The sequence below is a fragment of the Abramis brama genome (genome assembly GCF_963993115.1).
Source record: "Abramis brama genome assembly, chromosome: 22".
NCBI lineage: Eukaryota > Metazoa > Chordata > Actinopteri > Cypriniformes > Leuciscidae > Abramis > Abramis brama.
Window position 1 is genome coordinate 6,151,494 of NC_139984.1, and position 22,723 is coordinate 6,174,216.

Sequence of the window (22,723 nt, forward strand, 5' to 3'; positions counted from 1 at the left end):
ACTACCGTTCAAAGGTTTGGGGTTCGTAAGATTTTCTATTCAATGAAATTAAGATGTTTATTTAGCAAGGATGCATTAAATTGATTGAAAGTGACTGTAAATACAGATTTTTAGTTCAAGTAAATGCTGTTCTTTTGAACTTTCTATGTATCAAAGTTTTCTGAAAAAATGTATCATGGTTTCCACAAAAAAATTCAACATTGATAATGATCAGAAATGTTTCTTGATCATCAAATCATCATATTAGACTGATTTCTGAAGGATCATGTGACACTGACGACTGGAGTAATGATGCTGAAAATTCAGCTTTGATCACAGGCATAAATTACATTTTACAATATATCCACATAGAAAACGTTTTATATATATATATATATATATATATATATATATTGTAATAATATTGCACAATATTACTGTTTTTACTATATTTTTGATCAAACAAATACAGCTTTTGTGAGCAGAGGAGACTTCTTTCAAAAACATAAAAAGTCTTTCCGAGCCCTTACAGCACATTTGAACCGTAATGTATGTGAACATTACATTCATGTGTTTCAGTCACATGACTGTTCTGCTCACCTGCCATATTAATGACTATCAGCGGGGCGAAGTAACTGCGGTGTAAATCCAAAACCACAATTCACTGCAAACTCTCTCTTAGATCTGACTCTGCCTCACATTCTAAACAATGGATGCAAAAAGTCTTAGAATTTAGTTCTTTTGAATATAGTTTCACATTATAGAAGTAAAATGAATGCTGACTCAAACTCCTAAATGATTTTTCACTGAAGCGAAATGCTGCACAAAGTGACAAAACACAAATTACGAAGTGATTTTGGACCAACTACTCAACATGTTTTGATGCAGAATGCTGTTGGTGGTCGAATCTGCTTTGAGCAAAGGACACATATTAGTCTTTCAGTCCAAGGAGCGCAAATACCTCCATCACCTTTCCCAGAATTCCCCATGTCATCAAAGATCTGAAATGATATCTTGCATGTGGAGTTTTGTTTTGAAATTATGAACACACCAGCAATCTCTTACAGTACAGCGATTGTGGATTGTCACTCCATCCAGTTGCTGGCCTGACAAGACCAGCTTACATGTAAATTCCCATCATGCGTGATCAAAGATGGAGTTACAGTACGTCATCATACCCGGTTTCTTTCAAGAACGCAGCACTTAACTTTATGGGCTCTGACATGCGTCCAGATGCCAACAAAACCACCTTATGAATGAAGAGATTCACTGGTACGGAAACGCAGGAAGATTAGCATGTTATGTGATGACAGCCATCCCGTGCCCATTCATTTAAAGACATTGTTCATAGTCCAGGTTTTTATAACCCAGCATTCACTCTGTTCTGCTGGTGATTAGATGTGGTGACGTGTTGGACTCCATTCAGCCATTTAAAGACCAGAACTAGAGTTTTGGCACCGACTCTACGTGTTTGTTACAGAAAGCCATTGTTTGAGCAGAAGAGCCTGCTTTCACAGCACATATTTACGTTTCTTGGCGTCGCTTACGATTTTGTGGGATTAGAAGAAAGCTTTGGAAGATGAACAGAGTGCCATCTTCTGAAAAGGATTGTGACCTCCTCTGAGGTGAACAGTTCCTAGCTTTCTCTACCTGATCTTTTATCCTTTCTATTTATACCCTCCCATCTTCCAAAACAACTGGATAACTGGCTGGCGTCCTTTTTTCGAAAGGAAAAAGTGGCTCATAAAAGGATAATGGGACAATTTTGACTCGGAGGGCAGCAAAGTGGATTCGGATACAAAGCGAGTTCCTGCAAAGCTTCGATTGAATGGCGCGCTTTTAAATGTGGAACAATGGCTGTCAACATTTTTCTGAAGTTTAGCGTGTCACAGGGAGTCTTGACTGAAATCTTCTGCTCTTCTCTGTCCAAGGTGAGAGAACGTTTAAGTGCGACCAGTGTGACGCCACCTTCAAGCGTAAGGACACACTCAACGTGCACATTCAGGTCGTACACGATGGCCACAAGAAGTACAAGTGTGACCTGTGTGAGAAGGCCTTCGTCACGCCGTCTGTGCTCAAGAGCCACAAGAAGGTGAATTCATAATCACAGACACAATGTACTAAAGCTCAAAATAATCTAAGATCTTATCAGTCTTAACAGATTGAGTAAAAATTTAATGCATATATTTTGCAAAATTCTCCTCTATAGTTATTTTTTTCTAGCTGACTAACAAAATTATGGTTATTCACACATCAACAGCATAGACCAAAAGAACAATTCTTGGGATTTAAGAATCGATATCGGTTCATCAAAATCGATATTTTCAACCCTGCGGACGATAGACAATTAATCTTTGTTTTTTCCCCATGAAATTTGTCTAATGTGAGCACGTCTTAATACTCTCAGCTCTGTGTAACACACTTTACAACTCTTGAAGTCCCCCTGTGGTGAAAATCAAGCTTTTAATGTAGTTTATATGTCTGTGTGGTGTTTTTAATATGCTTTAAGACAAAACATGTGTAAATTCATAAGTCGACACCATTGCTGAGTATTTTCTCCTTAAAACTGCAGTGAACCAAAGACAGTGGATCTCTGAGCTGAGTGAGTGAGTGGAGGCGGGGCTCATTTGCATATTCATAGAACCGCGTATACTAAATGAGGCAAGGGTGTCGAGTTACATTCAAGTTATTTTAAGACGTGAAGAAAAAATTTTCAAGGAAAAAAAAAGTTTAAATATGTGATTTTGGTGATCAAAGATGAGTTTTAAGGGATACAATTGACTACAGGGGGACTTTAAATCACTTTAGATCCAGTCTTGGTCTGGTCATGAGTTTACATGCTCACATATGTGATGATGGAGAGGGTAAACACTTTTGACTTAAAAACCGGTGCAGTGGTTAGTGCATGTTGTGCTCAAGATAAGATCCATTATATATATAATTATTTTTAATCCTGAGATTCTGATTGGTCAGTCCTTACATCCTGCGGTCAAATAACACCTATTTCCTACATAACTGCTGTTTTTATTTTTATTTTATCAATCTGCGCTGACTTCTCACATATAATACAATAACTCAAATCAATAATTAATGTCCATTTGTTTTTTTTTATTTTGTAAGTAGCTGTGTTATAAGCATGATAATGTACAGACGGCCAATATCACAAAAGAGTGATCAAGATGCCTCCACTTCAGTCTTATGACATATATATGACATATTTTGTGAAACTTACCCAGTTTCATTGAACTAAAATGGAATTGCAGTTTTAATATGCAGTTATGATCTCTGTTTTCTAATAAGAGCACTTTTAGTTTAGTTATTTTTAAAACTTTTATTATTTTTTTGAATTTAGCTCCCATGTATTTCAGCACGGTAACATTTCCAATGTGTGTTTCCTCACACACGGTGAAACTCAATTCCATAATCATCTTATATCCTGCACATTCCCTCCTATCATAGTGTACCACAGCTCTATCATGATTTATTGCTCCATCTACACAGAGGATGATTGTATTCACATACCATCAACTTCATATTCAATTTCATCTCAGATTTATACTTCAGGTAAACCACTTAACATGAACAGTAGCACAGTGACACCAAACTCCACTATAGTTTTAAAGCAGTTGAGATGGCATGGGCTGAATTTGACATTGTGTCTGAAATGTGACCTACTGTTGGCACAAGAGTAAAGAACCTTTACCATATTCATTTACTTTCTGACAGTGTGCAGAGAACAGAAGCCCAGCTGCATGCCAGATACACTATCACTGATATGAAACTCTTAAAGAGTACTTATTGCGATCGTGAAATCAAAATTGACCGTTTTGAATGAATGTCCCTTATTGTGCACGATTCATCACTGCACATTATTCCAAAGCGGGAAAAAAACCTGTCCGTTTTCATAATCTTTCAAACAATTATCACTTTCTTTGAGGCTGTCTGTAATGATTTTTGTGCTAGCATAACTAAGACCACATGGATGGAGAACAAGTTTTAGCATAGGTAAAAAATAGTCCTTTATTTTTATTTATTTTTTCAGTCCTTAGTTGCAGTGAAAGATTTAGAAGTGATGTTGTATGTTAACACACACACACACACACACACACACACACACACACACACACACACACACACACACACACACACACACACACACACACACACACAGTCATGATAGAGGGATTCTGGGTTTTCTTTTCTTGACATTTTAAGCAAAAAGCTGTTTTATCCTGATGGAGTGTGTGACAACTGAATCTTTACTGTATTATTATAGGATTACGTATGTGTGAGTGAGTGAATGTGATCGTTCTCACTACCTAAGATGTGAGTGTTTGTATAATACGGTTACATAAGCAATAATATGCAGTCAGCTGGTCATTATCGCAAAATAATCCCCAAAAAGCGTGGTCGGGACACTGGCATGAAGTTATATTGTTGATGCACCGAAATTAAAATGATGGGCTGAAAACGAAAATTCAGAATGTACTGAAATCGAACATAAAAAATAAATTAATTATAAATTAATTATTCAAACTTATTTAATAATCAACACTCAAATAGCTAAAACTGAGTTAAATTGCACATAAGGCTGTTTTTATATCAACTTTTTAATAACAGAATTGTTTTTACTCCAGTTTGTTGGTGAAATATAAACATTTAAACCACAATAAATTGTATTAACTTGTTTTCATGACACATTTATTCAAACATATATTAAATAATGAAAAAACATCACTAACATGTTAAGTAAAAATAGAATAAATATGTAGTACAGTGCATATATTTGGCGAAATGCTCTTATTTTTTAGCTAACTAATGAGTTTATGGAAATTGAATAGCTTTTTTTTTAGGTAAATCTATGGTTAAGTGACATTGTATAGCCTACAAGCTGTTTTATTGACGTCTTTCCACGGTTGAAACACTGATTGAGCGATTACATAAGACAGAATTAATTTCAGTAAGTTGTAATATATCTTTCAACATTCCTTCTGATATTCATGCATGTTTATTTCTTGCAGTAACTAGTAGTAAAGAGTAAGAGATGATCGGATCACACGCTTGAAATGAGGCGCTACAGCGATCCGTCAGCGCCAAAACGACATCTATTGTTTGAATTTGTTAAAAAAATGGACAATTTTAAAGTTGAGAATGAATAAAAATATTAATTTTAATTTTGTTTACTTAATTTTAATGTATTATTATTATTATTACTGTGTATGTGAGAAGAGCACAAGAAAGATATGAAACTAGTATTGTATATAATACATCAATTATACAGTTTAGTGTCGTTATACGAAACCACGATTGACCAAACAGAATCAAATATTGCAAGAAGCTGTGTAATAATCAGGTATATTTCAGTCATAAAATGGACTGTTTGAGTATCTTACAAAATGTTAAATGCCGTGTCCTGCTCCGTGACACAAACAATCCCCAAACTAATGGTACACAGACGCATCTGGTGGACATGTGTGAGCGCCCGCGCGTGTGTGTACAGGTTTTTATACGACATCACAGGGAGCATTTTAAGGGATTAGACAGAAAGAGTAATGGTATTTTAAACTGTCTTTCCACACTTTATGATTGAGTGAGAAAGAGGGGGGTTCAAGAAAGAGGGAGAGGAGAGGAAGGGATGGAGGTGAGGAAGTGGAGATGCGAGGGGAGAGATATGAGGCGGGACAGGAAGTGAGTAGGAAAAGGGAAAAGATAAAGAGATGGAGAAAATACCAGGAGGTGGAGGAGCTGGTGCAGATATTCCCTCCAGCACTGTGAGATAAGCCTTGTTTACATCAGCTTTATGGGAATACAGCCTAAAAATGATATGATTCATAGTTTTCCTTCAACTTTAACAATAGCGCTCATGTCATCGCTATGAGCAAAGATCTGCATGAGAACACACAGGCTCTGAGGTTTACATAAGTGATTGATGGAATAGTCTACCCAAATATTAAAATTATGTCATAATTTTACATTTTTTTTGTTAATGTCATTCTAAACTGGTATGACTTTCTTTTCAAATATGAAATGCTCACCAGTCTTCACATGGTCTCCACACCTCATTTATAGTGACCATGGCTGTTAAAAGGATAATCCACCCGGAAATGAAAATTGCATTATCATTTACTAACCTTCAGGTTTGCGATGACATGAGGGAGAATAAATGATAATAGCCTCAAAACGTGTTCTCATTTATTTCAGGACTTTGAAAGCCATAGAGTAGCTTTGCATGAGAAAAAAATCCTAAATGTCAGTACTTGCGATTCGTTTTAAAGTGGAAGAGTTCAAGTTAACATATACTAATTCAGGTCGCTTTGTTATGTTGTGATATGCGTTTCATAGGTAAGAAATGTGTTTAATGCGCTAGTGAGCTATGGGTCGGTAGGTCGCACTCCCCTGCTGCTCCTGTACAATTATTATTAAATTGACCTTTTTAACAATAATTTCTACATAAAGATCCTTATGCATCCTTGGATTTGATTAGCTGAAGTTTCGTTTACACTACAAGATGAAAGCGAGCTCGAAGACACAATCTGCAAAAAGCAGAAGGAGGCAGGCCCTGTCACACCGACCTCTCCTGGCGATGATGTTCGCAACGGTTGGCAGATGCTACAGTCCTGGAAGCCATTGACTTGCTACGTTCGGATCTACGAGCTACCAAAGTTGAAATTTGTCATACGATTGACACACACTGAAGAGATGCCGCAACTATCAGAGGTGAAATATCTGCTCTCAGATCTGAAACTCAAGTCGCCATCTCGGCCTTGCAAACTACGACCGTGCAACATGGTTCACCTCTGGCTGACCTAGAACGCTCAGCAACTCTTCAAATGCCATAACCAAACTTCAATCGGAGAAATGTGATTAATAGTAGATGCGTAAAGAAGAGACGGCAAGTCCAGCACACACACATATAAAGCTCTTCTGAAAGGTACACTATGTAACTTTTGGCCCTCTTGCAGTTATAAAAACAAAAACAAACACAACTGCATGCATTTTGCGGGAGAACGTTGTTTTGGTTGTGCTTTGGATCTGCTGGTTTACAGTGAACTCTGTTAGAGAGCTACATATGGCAAATTATCAGTTCAATAAAATACGTTATATAATAAAATACAATATAATTGAGTAATAAAAACACCATCATCTCTGTCGCTTTTACAACATTTCAAATCCCTCAGTTCTTGCACTGAAGCACTGAAGATAGCAATGTGCTGAAACGTTTGCTCCTGTTCATTTGTTTTTAATTCACTTTCATGCAATCCATAAAATAAAATAAATAACTGCTAGTTTTCCAAATCCCTCAGTTCTCGCCATCTCTGCAAAGCCAAACCAGTGTTGATTCTGGTTTTATTATGGGCTCTGCTGCGAGTCACAGGCTCTCCTCTGTTCGGCGTTTGTTTAAAACGCTTTGTTTCAACTCACTTCAGTTCATATCAAGTCAGTTCAGAACAGATCCGATCACTTCAGTTTAGATCACCTCACTTTGGATCACTTCAGTTCAGATCATTTAATTTCAGTACACACCAGTTTGGATTACTTCAGTTCAGACCAGATCCCCTCAGTTCAGATCAGTTCGGATCAGTTCAGATCACCTCATTTCCAAATCACCTTACTTCAGTTCATTTCACTTCAGGTCAGACGACCTCTGTTCAGTTTAGATCATTTCATTTCAGTTCGTAAAAGTTCTGATCACATCAGCTCAGTTCAAAACACATCAGTTCAGATCAGTTCAAATTCATTCAGGTCACCTTAGTTCAGGTCAGCTGAGTTTGAATCACATCAGACTGGATCAGTTCAGATCACTTCAGTTCATCAAATATAGATAGGTTAGAGCAGGGGTGTCAAACTCAGTTCCTGGAGGGCCACAGCCCTGCAGAGTTTAGCTTCAACCCTAATTAAACACACCTGATCAGTTAATCAAGTCCTTCAGGCTTATTTGAAAACTGCAGGTGTGTGTGTGTTGAAGCAGGGTTGGAACAAAACTGTGTAGGGCTGTGGCCCTCCAGGAACTGAGTTTGACACCTGTGGGTTAGAGGATCGTTCTCAAATGTTAATAATCTGTTTTGCTGTGTTTCTCGTCCCTTTTAGACACATACAGGAGAGAAGGAGAAGATCTGTCCGTACTGCGGCCAGAAGTTTGCCAGTAACGGCACTCTGAGAGTGCACATCCGCAGCCACACGGGTCAGTCCTCCTCACCAGCCGAACTTACACTCCATGCTGATCTTCCAATAACCCTGAGCTTATTTATCTATTTTCAGAAGTTGGCTAATTTTTCTTGCCATGGCTTATCTTTAGATACTTGATACTTTAGATGCATTTGTAGGAGTTTCCCTTTTATGATGCACAATTTATGGGAGGAGAGTATTTAAAGGGTACCTATTATGCAAAATTCACTTTTATAAGGTGTTTGAACACCAATGTGTGTCCGCAGTGTATGAGAACAACCAGCCTATAATGGTAAACATCCACTCACTCACTCATTTTTTTTATTTTTTTTTATAATTTCCATGAATCAAAAGCAGTCTCTTCAAATGAGCCGATCTGCCTTATTAGCATAGAGACTGTGACCTGAGACCTGAGTGAGAAGCGCAGAGTCCGCCATTTCTGTAGTTGTATGATGTCTTTGCCAAAAAGGGATTAAGAAGTGTTGTGTTTCGGGATGTACCAATGCACATAAGAGTCTGCCATCTGAGTCACTGAGGACATTCTGCTTAAATTTCATTTTTGAAGGAAATGTCCCTAACAAAATCGCTTAAGTCTTATACGTTTGTGCCAATCATTATAAGCCAGCAAACTGGCTCCAGTCCAGGATGGTCAATCATACATTTGGGAGTCTTCTCAAGCAGTCATATCCATATTTTCACCTTTATTACAATACAGTGTGTAACACAAATGCAATAGCATGTCATAAAAGCATATCAATGTCATAAAAGCAACTAAACTATACCTGTTCTATCTCCATGCAGCATATATTCTCTGGCTCTGTAGGCATTTTACAACAGTTTCCACACAAGCACCTGTACAGAGATTTATAGATTATGACAGAACATGCTGATCGCTGACTTGAAGATGGTTAACTCGACATCAATTACATAAATTCATCAATTACTGACAGTTTCTGAGATTCTCAGTGCGTGAGATTATCCTGTTTTGTTGTTGCTGGTGTGCTGGAGCATGAGCTCTTGAAGCTCCGCCCTCTTCTTGAAAGGGGGCCGGGAGCACCAGCTCATTTACATTTAAAGGGACACACACACAAAAGCGGCATGTTTTTGCTCACCCCCAAAAAGAAGCAATTTTAACATGCTATAACAATTATTTGTGGGGTATTTTGACTTCAAATACACACTCTGGGGACATCAGAGACTTATTTTACACCTTGTAAAACTATGCATAATTGGTCCCCTTTAAATTAATCACAACATGATATACTAAGGTTTGCGCTGGTCAATTTACTGGTATTTGCACCATTTTTTACCGCCCAAAACAAGCATGTCTTAAACCAGATGCTAATTTGCTGCTCTTGGTAGATTGTGTTGGTCATTATGGAAATGATCCGGTCGCGTCTGTGTTCTTTAATTTGCGTGTCGTCAGTAGATCACTCGGGATTGCACTCTCACGCTAATTTGCACTGTTTAGTAAATTTGGCCCTTAGAGTTAAAATGAAATGATATAGAAACGTATATAGTATGCCACCAACAACAGCACATAGATTGCATTTGGCATCTCGCTCTCTGTCTTTCTCTGTGTGAACATCTCAGCATGGACATGGTGACAGACAGCATGTTCATTAAAGAGCCTTTATAGTGGAGAGCTCAGCATTCCAGTGTGCTGCCATAACAACAGACTACAACACACACACACACACACACACACACACACACACACACACACACTTGTTTTCTGACCCTTTCCCCACACATTTATACACATACACACAAGGCCAAAACATGCCCAGTGGAGTAAATGTGTGTGTGTGTGTGTGTGTGTTGGACTGCAGTAGACATGGTGAGAGCGAGTGATGCGCCTGAAAGAAAAGAACGCTCTTTGTAGGCATCCAGCATTGTGACCCCTGACCTCTGCTGCCTGTAAATCCCACTTTCCTTTCTTTCAACTGGACTTGTATTATAGGCTCTTCTTCTTTTAAAAAGACATGCTCATAAACATCAGTTTAGCATCTTTGTACCTGGTCTTGACGCCAGTGTAATGGCATGTCATTCAATGTAATGTCAATGAGCATAAAATCTGCAAAATACTTGAATGCATTACTTCAAGAGCACTACTTAGAGCATTACTTCTCTTGTGAAAAATAAGTGCACTTAATTGTATTAAATGTGCACTTGTAGTGCACTTCAAATCTTAAAAGTATATATGTTTTAAAAAACTATACTTGCAGATATTTTAATGAAAAAATGGTCACTTAAGTGTGCTTAGAGCAGGGGTCACCAAACTTTTTTCTCTGGGGGCCACATTATCGTTCCTGACTGTGATGGGGGGGCCGGCTCAGCTATATAACATAGAATTGTATGACCCAGACCAAAATGACCACCAGCAGGCCTCATTGTGTAGTAGAGATTACTAGCCTGGCACAGCCATCCCCACTACTATATCCACACTACTATATCAACACTTGATTCCTGGCACATATTTGTTTATCTTTACTAGTGGTTTGCAAAAGTAGTAATCAAGTCTTCACACTTTGTTTTAATTAAAGTTATTCTTCACTTTAAAAATAATCGTTGGTCCACTGTTCTTTGAAAACTCTGCACTCTCTATTAGGGGTGGAACGGTACACAGAAGTCACGGTTCGGTTCATACCTCGGTTCAGACATCATCGGTACGAGTTCGGTACAATGGAGGGAAAAGCAAAACAAAAATGCAGAAGGCTTGTGCATGTCTCAGGCTGTTCCACCAAAGGAAAATAAATGTCTTAAGCCTTGTATTTTTTTAAAATAAGTTTTATTAATAAAGTAAAGGCATAGAACCAGTTTATTTGTAGTTCACTGACAATAGTTTTATATAATTAGTTTATTAATTAAATCAATAAAAAGACAAAAAGACCTTGAGATATGTTTGGTAATTTTACCTGAATGAATTGAAAATTAATTTGCTACATTTCAGATTATATATATATTTTCCTTAATTTTAATTAACAGTAACTTAAACACTTTGCAGTTTGAATGATGTCCTGTATAAACAAAATGACGGAGTATGTTTTTATGTTTCCACTGTTCGATCGCGCCCGCGCCCGCGCCTCACACACACACACACACACACAAATATAAGTAAACACTTTGCGACTTTTTGATCGCGCCCACACCTCTCTCTCAACATATTCCAGCATTGTAATCTTTACATCGCAGCCTGCTTCAGAGCTAAGGCGGAGCTACAGATTAGGTGTCCCTAAAGAACCCACGTATCTAACAGTAGTTCTGCATTGCATAAATTAATTTGCACGCAAGTTTTATTTATATTTATATAAAAGGCCATGACGACTTTTGGGGATTGCCTCATAGGGCCGGTTCAAGTAGTGGGGGGCAGAGGGGCTGGGGGGCCAGTCAAAAGGGGGTGGCGGGCCTGAGTCGGCCCGCGGGCCTTAGTTTGGTGACCCATGGCTTAGAGTAATCTTTCATTAATTTTAAATCATGCTTTGATATTTTGTTGTGCTTTAAAGAAGTACACTTATTTTGATGTTTACTAAATTACTAAAGCACATGAGAAGTGCTTGATTATAATTTTACTTGATATTAGATTTAAAGTAATGAATTTTAAATGTGCTAAATTGTACCTTCAACATTACAAATGTGTAACTACAAATATGTTTGTTTATTTTAGTTTACCATAAATGCTTGTCAGGTTATTCAGCAGTACACTTTAACCATATTTCAAAGACAATAGATATGATTATAAAATTACAAATAAAGATGTACTAAAGTCCTACTTACGTGGGTCAAAAACACTTTTAAGTTCAGCTATTTACATTTAATATAAATTTAAACAATAATATATTTTAATTTAATAGTAAATATCATGCAATTAAGTGTCTGAAATCATTACATTATTTTTGCACTTATATTTTCTTTTAAAGTGTGCAAGTCTTGTAATAAGTACTTTTTAAACATATTCTGAAGTGTCGTTATTTTCACAAGGGTAAGATGCTCGTCGAAATTTAACTGACTTGAATACTTCAATATATCGCTAGTTTCTACATATATATATATATATATATATATATATATATATATATATATATATATATATATATATATATATATATATATATATATTACTATATATTACTATATGTTACTACCGTATACAAAATATATTTACTACAACATTTTAATATCTGAAAAAGTATTAAATGTGATCAGAATTTTGAATAGAGTCATTAAAACAGTTTCAGCGATACTAACTGCACTTTCACTTTTTCATCTCTGGGCCGCTTTTCACTTTTGCTACTGATGTGTCAGAGATGCTATTATAACAACTCTATGAACCCTCTCATATTTGCAAATGAAAACATGAAGATGACTTAGTTTTTATATTGCAGCCAACCTTATTGTGATTTATATCATGATTATTCAACACATCACACAATATTTTGCTAATAACCACACACCAAACCAGAACTTCAGTTGGGTAAGGTGAATTCCCTGTGGTTTAGGTCTCCATAAGCTTATATGTGTTGAAAGATCAAAACCACTGGAGCAATCAGCAATGGATTTAGCAGGGCAAGCGATTTCTGTAGCAGTTGTGTCTTCCTCTGTCCTTCCCCCAGCTCACCTCTGCCCGACGGGGTTAAAACCCAGCGCTGACAGTCTCTCCGCTGGTTCAAAGGGTTAATCTCATGATTGTTTGTTTGGTTAACCTGCTTGATTAGAAGCTTGATTCGAAATCTTTTGCCAAAGTTAAACTCAAACCAGTACTTCCTATAAATGAAATCATACCTAATTAAAACATCTAAACCTAATCATAAACCCAACCATCTGTTTCTCAAATCCGCATTTAAGCTCAGCTAAACACACAACTTTCATTCCACCCACACATTAACATCCACAAAGCTGTGATTTTAACTCCTTTTCATTTCTGTGGTGACAACACAGCTTTTGCAGACAAAGCTGAATGCACTATACGTGTGATCAAGGCTGTTTATTTGGTAATGCGGGGATTTGGATTTGACCGGGGGGTTTGCATTATTCTCCAAATGTCAGACTGGCGTGAGTTATACTGAGCTCAACGTGTTGATGATGTCATCCTCAGGCGCCACATGGGATTCCACTTGTTAGCCAGAGCGGTGTACAAAAACTACCTTTAAAAACATAACCTCACCTAATTTCCATTTCATAACGTCACAACTGTATACCGCTGAACAGCTGAATGAATGATTTAATGTATAAGCACCATAAATGTACCATAGAAGAAGTCCATATGACTTGTGCACTATATTCCAAGTCTTCTGAAGACATGTAATAGTTTTTTTTGTGAACAATAGTCTATAATTTGTTCACTGGTTAATCTTCCCCTCCATCAAAGTTGTAAAATTCTATTCAATTCTGCATTCTAGAGAAATAAAATAACATCATACAGGTTTGGAATGAATAATAATAAATAATAATCCGCATGATCGAGTGTTTCACGTGAGGGCGAAAAAGTTCCCCAAATTTTCAACTTGGTTGTTATTTTACTTTCGTTACATAAAAAAGAACAAAGAAGCAAATTACAAACAATAGGACAAATATGATAGTTACAAATTACATAAGCTATGTTTTTTTTTCAGGTACAGTGGGTTTATTTAACATGTATACATTTACTTAACATTTTTTGTTGTTTGATTAACATTAATGACACAGACAGGTATTTTAGGCTGCTGTCACTTTAAGACCTAGGATCTAAAATACTGACACATATCCGGTTTTCACCGAGCTGTTTATGTTCACTTGAGCCGTGTGTCCACCAAAGCGTTTTAGCCAGCTGAAAACGCCTAGCTGTGGGCGCTTGAGAACGTTTTTTTTCAGTTGAGACACTTTGCTTGTTGTGATACGGAATATCCGCGAAAGTGTTACTAGTATCTCATTTCACACATATTTTGTTTCTGTGTTGATTCTATATTAAAATGTTGATACAATGTAATGTATTTTCTCTGGCTCTTGTTTTAAATGACTTTGTTCCGTTATTGTGCTTGTTGTTGTCCTCTGTTGACGTTGTACAAGCAGAATGTGGCGGTTGGTTGGTGTGGTATTAGTCCCGCCCCTCCTCCACTGTGATTGGACGGTTGGGTAAAAAGTGACAGTGATGAGCGCTGTGTTTTACCCAAAGTTGAACATTCTTCAACTCTCGGTGACCAGTAAAAAACGCAGAGCGCTCAGCGCTTCAGCGTGAAAAAGACGTTCAGTGCCTCGTTACGCTCATGCCGTTTTAAAAATGTGGCGCTCCCATTGAAAACAATAGAAAAAATATGCTAGCCGCGTGAAAAAACACTTTGATGGACACACGCCCTTAAGCCACAACCCACTGTATTTACGTGAGATACTCCACATGATAGTCAACTCTGACACCTGTGTCAGTATTTGACCTTTCAGGCACAGAGAACTGAATTCGGTGGGTAGGGTGGCTGTAATCTGTAATCTGCATTCAAAAATAGAAACCAGAAAAAAAGCTAGCACTGTGGATATGAAAATATGAGAAGATCCTTCTATGTTTGCTGTCTTGACTTTGCCATTTGCTTGCTTTAATCACTTTTATTTTTCCTTTTGTGCATTGCTTCGCTAAGCTAAATCAGGGGTGCGTTTCCCATACAACGACGTAACTTAACTACCATAGTCAAGTCAAGTCACCTTTACTTATATAGTGCTTTTTACAAGACAGATTGTATCAAAGCAGCTTTACAGAGATAACAGGAAAATAATACAACAAAGTTTGTTTCCAGAAGAAAACAGCATCACAGTCCTGCTTAAGTAAGTTCAGTGATGGTTCATTTTTGTTGTAAAAAAGTAGTACGATGCATCGTTGAAGAAATCAAGCTAGTCACGACTGTTTCCTGAAACCATACTGTCGCAAGTTGGTCGACGCTTTAAATCTCTTGACAAACTAAAAGATGTAAATTACATTTGTATGTTTTCTAAATAAAAGATGCAGATTGTACTGAATGTCAGCTTGCTTATTTGGCTCAAGATAAGGATGTATTGAAGGATATACCTGTAAGAAACTCAGCTTCTAACCACAGCTCGAGAGCTGTCGTTGCAAACACACAACTTTGCGATGCTGTTTGCGAATGTTCGTTAGAACTATGTTTTCGGGAAACACTGACTCGTTGAACTGCTGATAACAACAGAACTTGCGACCATAGTTGGCTAACGATGCTTTTGGGAAACACACCCCAGAGTGATCTCTCTCACCGTCGGCACTTCAACTTGCTCAATCGGACGATAAGATGGCGATAGTAATCCGACTAGTCCCACCGGTGCCAAACCCACCACAGAAACTAGGCCTACAGACGCTTAATGCTGGGCCGGCCATCGGCTTGGTGCGTCACGGCCTTAAAGATTGCCAAATACAGAACAGAAGTTCAAAGTCGATGGAGACAGGGCTGATTTAAGATGGAATGGGTGTTTCTCTTTAAAGGTCGAGCTAAAAACACCATCCAAACAGATCCAAGGTCCCCGGCGTGAATGGATGTTCTGTCTGCATGTATGCGTGTCTTAGTTTGCACACCCCGCTGGGTTAGCGCGGTGCCGTTGGCAGGAGGAATGCAGGAGGACCTGAAGGAAACACTTATGGAATGTGAAGGGCTGAATGACATCATGTGAAGTGTCAAGGTCTGGGAGAAGCTAAAGTTGCCCCGGTTTTACATCTCATTTACGTGAAACTGAAAAGACTCATTGTACAGCCACAATGTACAAGGTGTGCATGTGTGGAAAAGCCTATGCGTTTGCCCTCAGGACAGATCAAGCCACATTAGTCTAGTGCCCTCATCAGTGAAAGTAGTTCAGCCATGAGGTCAGTGCTCATGCTATTGATGGTCGTTGGTGAAAGTGACACGACACATTAGCCATGAGCTGAACACGCTTCTCTGACATTAACTAGAAAAGTCCTTCGTCTGTCTTGCATCCTGTTTGGTTTGGTTTTCCACCTACTTTCTGGCTGCCGCTGTGTGGTTAATGTTGTTTGTCTTGAATGTAGCATGCCATATTTTGATGGTTTTTCACTAGACAAACTCTAGCAGATTTAGTACTAATATTATCTAATCTGGTAGGTTTACAATGGTTGAAGATCTAGTACAAAACACTGGGTAACACTTTATTTTAAGGTGATGTAGTTATACATTACTACATGGACTTACTATACTAATAACAGTAAATGATGCATAATTACAACTAACCCTAAACCAAACTAACCCTAAACAATGCAACTGTCACCTTAAAATAGTGTAATCAAACACTGTTATTTTAATAGTATTTTATACTATTATAGTTTTTGATTGATATTTTGAATTAGTTATATTTTCAGCATTCATTTTTCAAATTTAATTTAGTCATTTTTTTCTGGTTTTGTCATTTTTATGAGTTTTTGTTTTTTATATTACTATTTATTTTATTTTTTTATTTGAATTTTTTGTTTTAGTTTTTATTTATTCCCATTTTCCAGTTTTTTTAAGTACTTTTAGCACTTCCACCTAAACTTGTTTCTGTTCATTCATTTTTATTTACTTTGTTTATCATTTATATATTTTTATACAGCTTTCAGTGAGTCAGAGGCTGAGCAAAAGTGGAAGAAAGACGTTGTTACACAGATATTTGTCTCTTCTATGTTATGAACAGGTATTTGTTTATTTTTTACGTTATGTCTTTTCTTTTAAAAGGGAGATATTTTTGGCATCGTTACTGTAATTTGCTCTGATAAAATGATATCTGCACCTTACAGCATCATATTTTTCTTTTCTGAGCCAAAGCCCAACTCACGTACTCACCAGAACAATGTTCCTTTCCGAGTAACGTGCAGTTTTGGCAAAATCGATTGCACTGCAGCTTTAACATGTAACGTTAACACATTAACTTTGAAAATTCTATAGGTACAATCTTGTAAGCTTTTCATGGATTCCCTGAGACAGCAAATTGTATCACTGTACTCTCTCTACTGGTCACCATCTCTAGGCAAGTTCTGTCGGACTATGAACAATATACTTGTAATACACAGAAGAAATGTTCAGTGTCTGGTGGACATGAACCTACATCAGAGCAACTATACAGGCCAACTTGACTAGTGTACTAGCAATATTCCTTATCCACATTTCTTTTCTACCAAAAATCTGTATCATGCCCTTCTGTATTAGAGAACAGGATCAGGGAGGTACTGCACAAATAAGGTATTACAATCCATGTAAAACAGCAGGAGTGTGGCGTTCCACTAGTCTGAGCCTCAGGCGCCCATGGACCGCTCACTGAACGCTTGATGGATGTTACACACAATAATGACAATAGCTTTCTCAAAATCCCGTCTGATTCCAATTTAATGGGTTGGCTTTCCGTGATTTCCGGGGATCGGGGTGCACCGTGCACAGCTTTTAATCAGCCCACTGGAAAATAAAGATATGTTTACAGGATACTGGTCTCAGAACGAGCGTTTCTCAGAGTGAACGGATCCCTGGATTTGTCAGGGTTTGCGAGGTTCATTGCGTGAAATCTTTCTATGTTACTATGGCTTTAGTCACACAAAATTCTTCTTTCACGTTGTCAGACATATTGTGTGTCCATAAAGTAGTCAGTGCTTATTACTTCTGGACGGGTGGAAATTCTGACTGTTTATACACAGTTTCTGATCATTTCTTCAGTGTTGTGCAGTCTGCACATGCATGCTTTACTTTTGATTTGTTTTGCAACGTGTGTTATTGTGATATCAACTGTTTATGATAAACACACCCCTAAATAACACTCAACTCTTTCCCCGCCATTGACAGAGATTTCTGTCATTTATGAGACAACGTTTCCCCGCCATTGACAAACATTTCTGTCTTTCTGTGTGTTTCACTGTTATACGGTAGGGGGCGCTATTACACATCCTCTGAAAGAGTACCGAATCTCCTGATCAAAACACAGGTGAAGAAGAAGCAGTAACAAGCGATAACATATGTAAGCTTCATCGCGATCATCAACTTTAAACAGCATATAAATCAAAACTGCCTAATGTTACTGAATGAAACGTCAACCCAGGACGAGCTACAGGACTGTGAAGCTTTAGGGGTGTTGATGGACTCCATCTGTGTTTTTATCATCGGTCTGAATCCAATCTGGATGTAGTCTTCAACAAAATGTGCTCAAAATGTTTCTTTTTTTAAATTAAACTCACACCCACATCCAAGTGTTGATAAAAAAAAATAATGCATTTTTTGTTAAAAAGCAGAGGCTCTGTTCTTTCTTATATATATATATATAGAGAGAGAGAGATAGATAGATAGATAGATAGATAGATAGATAGATAGATAGATAGATAGATAGATAGATTGCATGTTCAGATATTCATACAACAAAATATTCTGGGGGACATGAACATTTTGTGAAAATTATCAAAAATGCTTGCAGTGGCTGGCAACTTTTTAACAAAAAATGCTGGTGGGGAAAGAGTTAAAAACAAAACAAACTGGGATGAATGTAATGTACAACAACAACTATCTGCTTAACTGCCATAGTGGGATGCATTGTTGGAGAAATTAGGTTATGTATGTAAATTATGTTATCAGTCGTGAGTAGCTGGTTAAATTTTTCGCAGATCCGTCGTTCAAACCACATTGGTTCAACAGTAGAACTGTCGTTAATGGCATCATGCAGGTGGTAAAGCAATGACTTCTGCCAGTTAATTGGTTCGTAATTGAGTTAATATCAGATTATTTCTTTAAATAACGAACATGGAAACTGTGGACTACTCCCGTTTTTTTGTTCTCTGTTGTTTTTTTTTATTTTATTTTTTTTGTTTTTTTTTACAGATCTGATTCAATCGCGGCTTTCCTCTTATGTCATACTCCAGGGTTCACATTTATACATTTCTTATACATCTTTTTATTCTCCTGACAAACTAAAAGACACTAAATCAAATATACTGAATATCTATATACAATGAGATGTATAGATTATACTGCAGTGGGCGGTTCTTATCCAGAATAAGCTATCCAGACTTTATATCGATCCAAAGCCAAAAGGTTTCCGCTTGATTTAAGACGGGGTTTTACTTGATTTCCATCCGATAAGTGATTTCACACAACAATTAAACCTTGAGGAGATGAAGCCGTATTATCTCAGGGCTGGAGTGGCATGTTTATGGTGCTCAGATGTGTAAGGATAGCAGAATGAAATGTTATGGAACAGCTGTAGGAAGTTCTGCACATGTATCTAAAGGAAGCCGAGGCACGCGTGTGTGTGTGTGTGTGTAGTGATGGGTAATTCTTTGGGATGTTCTCACTGCAGGAGTCTGTGTCCTCACAGTAGTCTAAGAGTGCTCACTTAGACAATCACACACACACACACACTGTCCATCCACATCTGGAAAGTGAAACCCATCGTGTCTAGTAAAACTAAGTATGTGTGCGATATAAACATCTCTACTGAACTGCCTACTACTGGATCCAAACAACAGAACAGCTTTTTCCACTTGAATGAATTCAGATTCAAGATGTGTTTGGGAAATATTTTTCCTCAGTTACTGTAGCTGCCACTGTTGATTGGTCTGATGACAGCTTTGGGAGTTGGACTATGCATAGCTAAGCTTTTTCAACGTTGATTAGTTGGAGGGTTGTTTAAATTAGGGACTCCCAAAGTTTTTCATGCAAGGAAAAATAATGGTCAATCTCGAAACCCACCACAAACGTAAAGTGAGATATATTTAATTTATTTATTTAATAATTGAAATCTTTTCTTCTCATAGGATTACACTGGTTATATACCTAGCTGTGAGTTTCTAGTGATCCTGAAGACATTGATTAGCTTGCTCAGGTGTGTTTGATCAGTGTTGGAGCTAAACTGTGCAGGACAGTGGCCCTCCAGGACCGAGTTTGAGGAACCCTGGTGTAGAGCCTTTGAAGCTGCATTGAAACTACAATTTGGACTTTCAACCCGTTGATACCCGTTGAAGTCACTATATGAAGAAAAATCTGGGAATGTTTTCCTCAAAAACCTTAAATTCTTTTCGACTGAAGAAAGAAAGACATTTTTAATGACATAGGGGTGAGTAAATTATCAGGAAATTTTAATTCTGAAGTGAATTAATCCTTTAACGGACAAATGCACGCAATGGCCATTTGGGACAGGGCCACTGTTATTTGTGTTGTTTGGTGTTTTTTGATATACATCACGACAAATTGTTCCATAAGCGCCACCTACTGTCAGAGAGTGACTTTGCATCTTAATTCCCAATGTTTGCCATTTTTTCCCATATTGGGCCAAAAAGACAAATTGCTTGTCCAAACTGGTTCAAATTTTTGCGCCGTACATTCGTGTTGTGAACATTCCTTTAGACTGTCAGCACGTGAAAACATTCACCAATAAATCAAAACACTTAATTTCATTTAAAGCACCTCACTAAAAAAGTCACTATTCAGTGACATTGATCGGCGGTCCGTGTCCTGGTTAAAACTGCTTATTTCTTTGGATTTAAACATTCTTAGAAACATCTGGGATAATGTAAGTACACAACTCAACAAAATATATAAAATTTTTCTTGTGGTTTTTGGATATTTGAATCCAAAAAGCTTACATAGTTTGCCTTTTAATTTAATTTAAAGCACCTCTCACTAAAAAAAGTCACTATTCACTGACTAGTCAACCATTCTGGGCGGCAGTGTGTGTAAGTTTGCATACGTGTACTGAACACAGTTGTACATGGTAACGTTTAAGCATGTGTGGCGGCAGCAGCATTAGTTGTGAAGGTCTGTCAGTAATCACCAGGTCAAGTATGAAGTGATTGGGTGTGTCTGTGACTGATCAAAGTCAATCACTTATCGGTCAGAACCGATCAATATTGTATTACTGCACCATTCCAGTCTGCTGGTCCGTACCCGGCGGCATTCAAGCCTACATTTACTGTGTGTGTGTGTGTGTGAATGTGTTAACTTGCATGGGTGAGTCTGTTTTGGATGTTGGAATGAAAAAAGGAAGCCAGGATGGAGTGTGTGATGGACAGGCCTAATGTCTTTCATACTGAAGGCCCTGAGCTACAAAGATCTCCCCATAACACCAGCACAATGCTCGGCATGTGACAGGGACAACCATCTGTTCACCAGACACTCACACACACACACACACTCTCACATGAGGGGGGTGCCAAACGGATCGATTAGCAGACGGGGGTGTCTGGGGCCACAGGGGACCGCCGGGGATCTGGAAAGAGAGCAGAGACATTCGGGTCACACAAAGACGGTGTCGCATTACAACACATGCTAAATCAGTTAGCCCCCTTTCCGCACACTAGGTCTCAGATAGTGATCCACTAGATAAATCAAAATAACGAGTCGATTTTCACAGTTTTGGAAGAAGTTATGTTTTGAAGCGAGTTATGTTTGCATATGCCACCACTACACTACAGTGTTATGAGTCGTTTTTTAACCTGTTACTGTGTGGATACTTATCGGCCCAAGGCAAAAGAGGCCATGCCACTCCAAACCTGTATTAATTTCAGCAGAACAAGATATTTTGAAGAATGTTGGGAAACAATCAAAATTGGAGCCCCTTAACTTCCAATGCATGGTCAGAAAAATATACAAGGCATACAGTTTTTCAATGACATGAGCTGGAGTATATTGAGTTCAGGATTTTCATGTTTGGGTGAAATATATCTCTTAATAATATTTCCCTTCAAAGTAAGAATGTGTAATATATATATATATATATATATATATATATATATATATATATATTAAACATCTGTACTGTATTGGTTATTGACCAATAGTAGAGAGTTCATATCTGTGTGTGTGTGTGTATATATATATATATATATATATATATATATATATATATATATATATAATTGTGCATTCTAATTTACCCAATTTATGTGAGTAGACTCACTTTGCCATCATCTAGTGATCAATGTTACATTTAATCTTTATCAAATCTCAAAATGAATTTCTTTTTTATACTTTACATTTACATGTCGGGATGTCTTTCACTTGTAGCATTTAAAGCAATTTATTTTAGTTTTTGGCAAAATAGTTTTAAATAGAATTTTAATATTAGCCATTTGTCTGTCATCTGCCATAACATGAAAATAATTAGCATCTTATCGTTATCGTCTAGAATTGTAATATCGGTGTGGCTCCTATTTCTACTAGAAGACTTTTACTTTTAGTACTAAATCCAACAACTATCAAGACAACACACTCTTAGGGACCATTCACACAGGGGTGCGTTTCCCAAAAGCATCGTTAGCCAACTATGGTCGCAAGTTCTGTTGTTATCAGCAGTTCAACGAGTCGGTGTTTCCCGAAAACATAGTTCCAATGAACATTAGCAAAAAGCATTTCAAAGTTGTGTGTTTGGAACGACAGCTCTCGAGCTGTGGTTAGAAGCCGAGTTTCTTGTTTGCATGACATGTGGACTCAATAAATCCTTATCTTGAGCTAAATAAGCAAGCTGACATTCAGAACAATCTGTATCATTTATTTAGAAAACATACAAATGTCATTTACGTCTTTTAGTTTGTCAAAAGATTTAAAGCGTCGTTTTTGAAGAGTGCGCATGTGTGAACGTGCTCTAGTAC

General features: G+C 37.5%; 1 protein-coding gene across 2 annotated transcripts in view; it reads left to right on the forward strand.

Moving 5' to 3' along the window:
* prdm5 (PR domain containing 5) overlaps positions 1–22,723 on the forward strand; it is a 73,971-nt gene that overhangs the window by 25,606 nt on the left and 25,642 nt on the right. For both annotated transcript variants that reach the window (XM_084099687.1, XM_084099688.1), the window contains 2 exons: positions 1,911–2,071; positions 8,068–8,161. In XM_084099687.1, the coding sequence (XP_083955813.1) occupies positions 1,911–2,071; positions 8,068–8,161 (255 nt within the window). The remainder of the gene's footprint in view (positions 1–1,910; positions 2,072–8,067; positions 8,162–22,723) is intronic.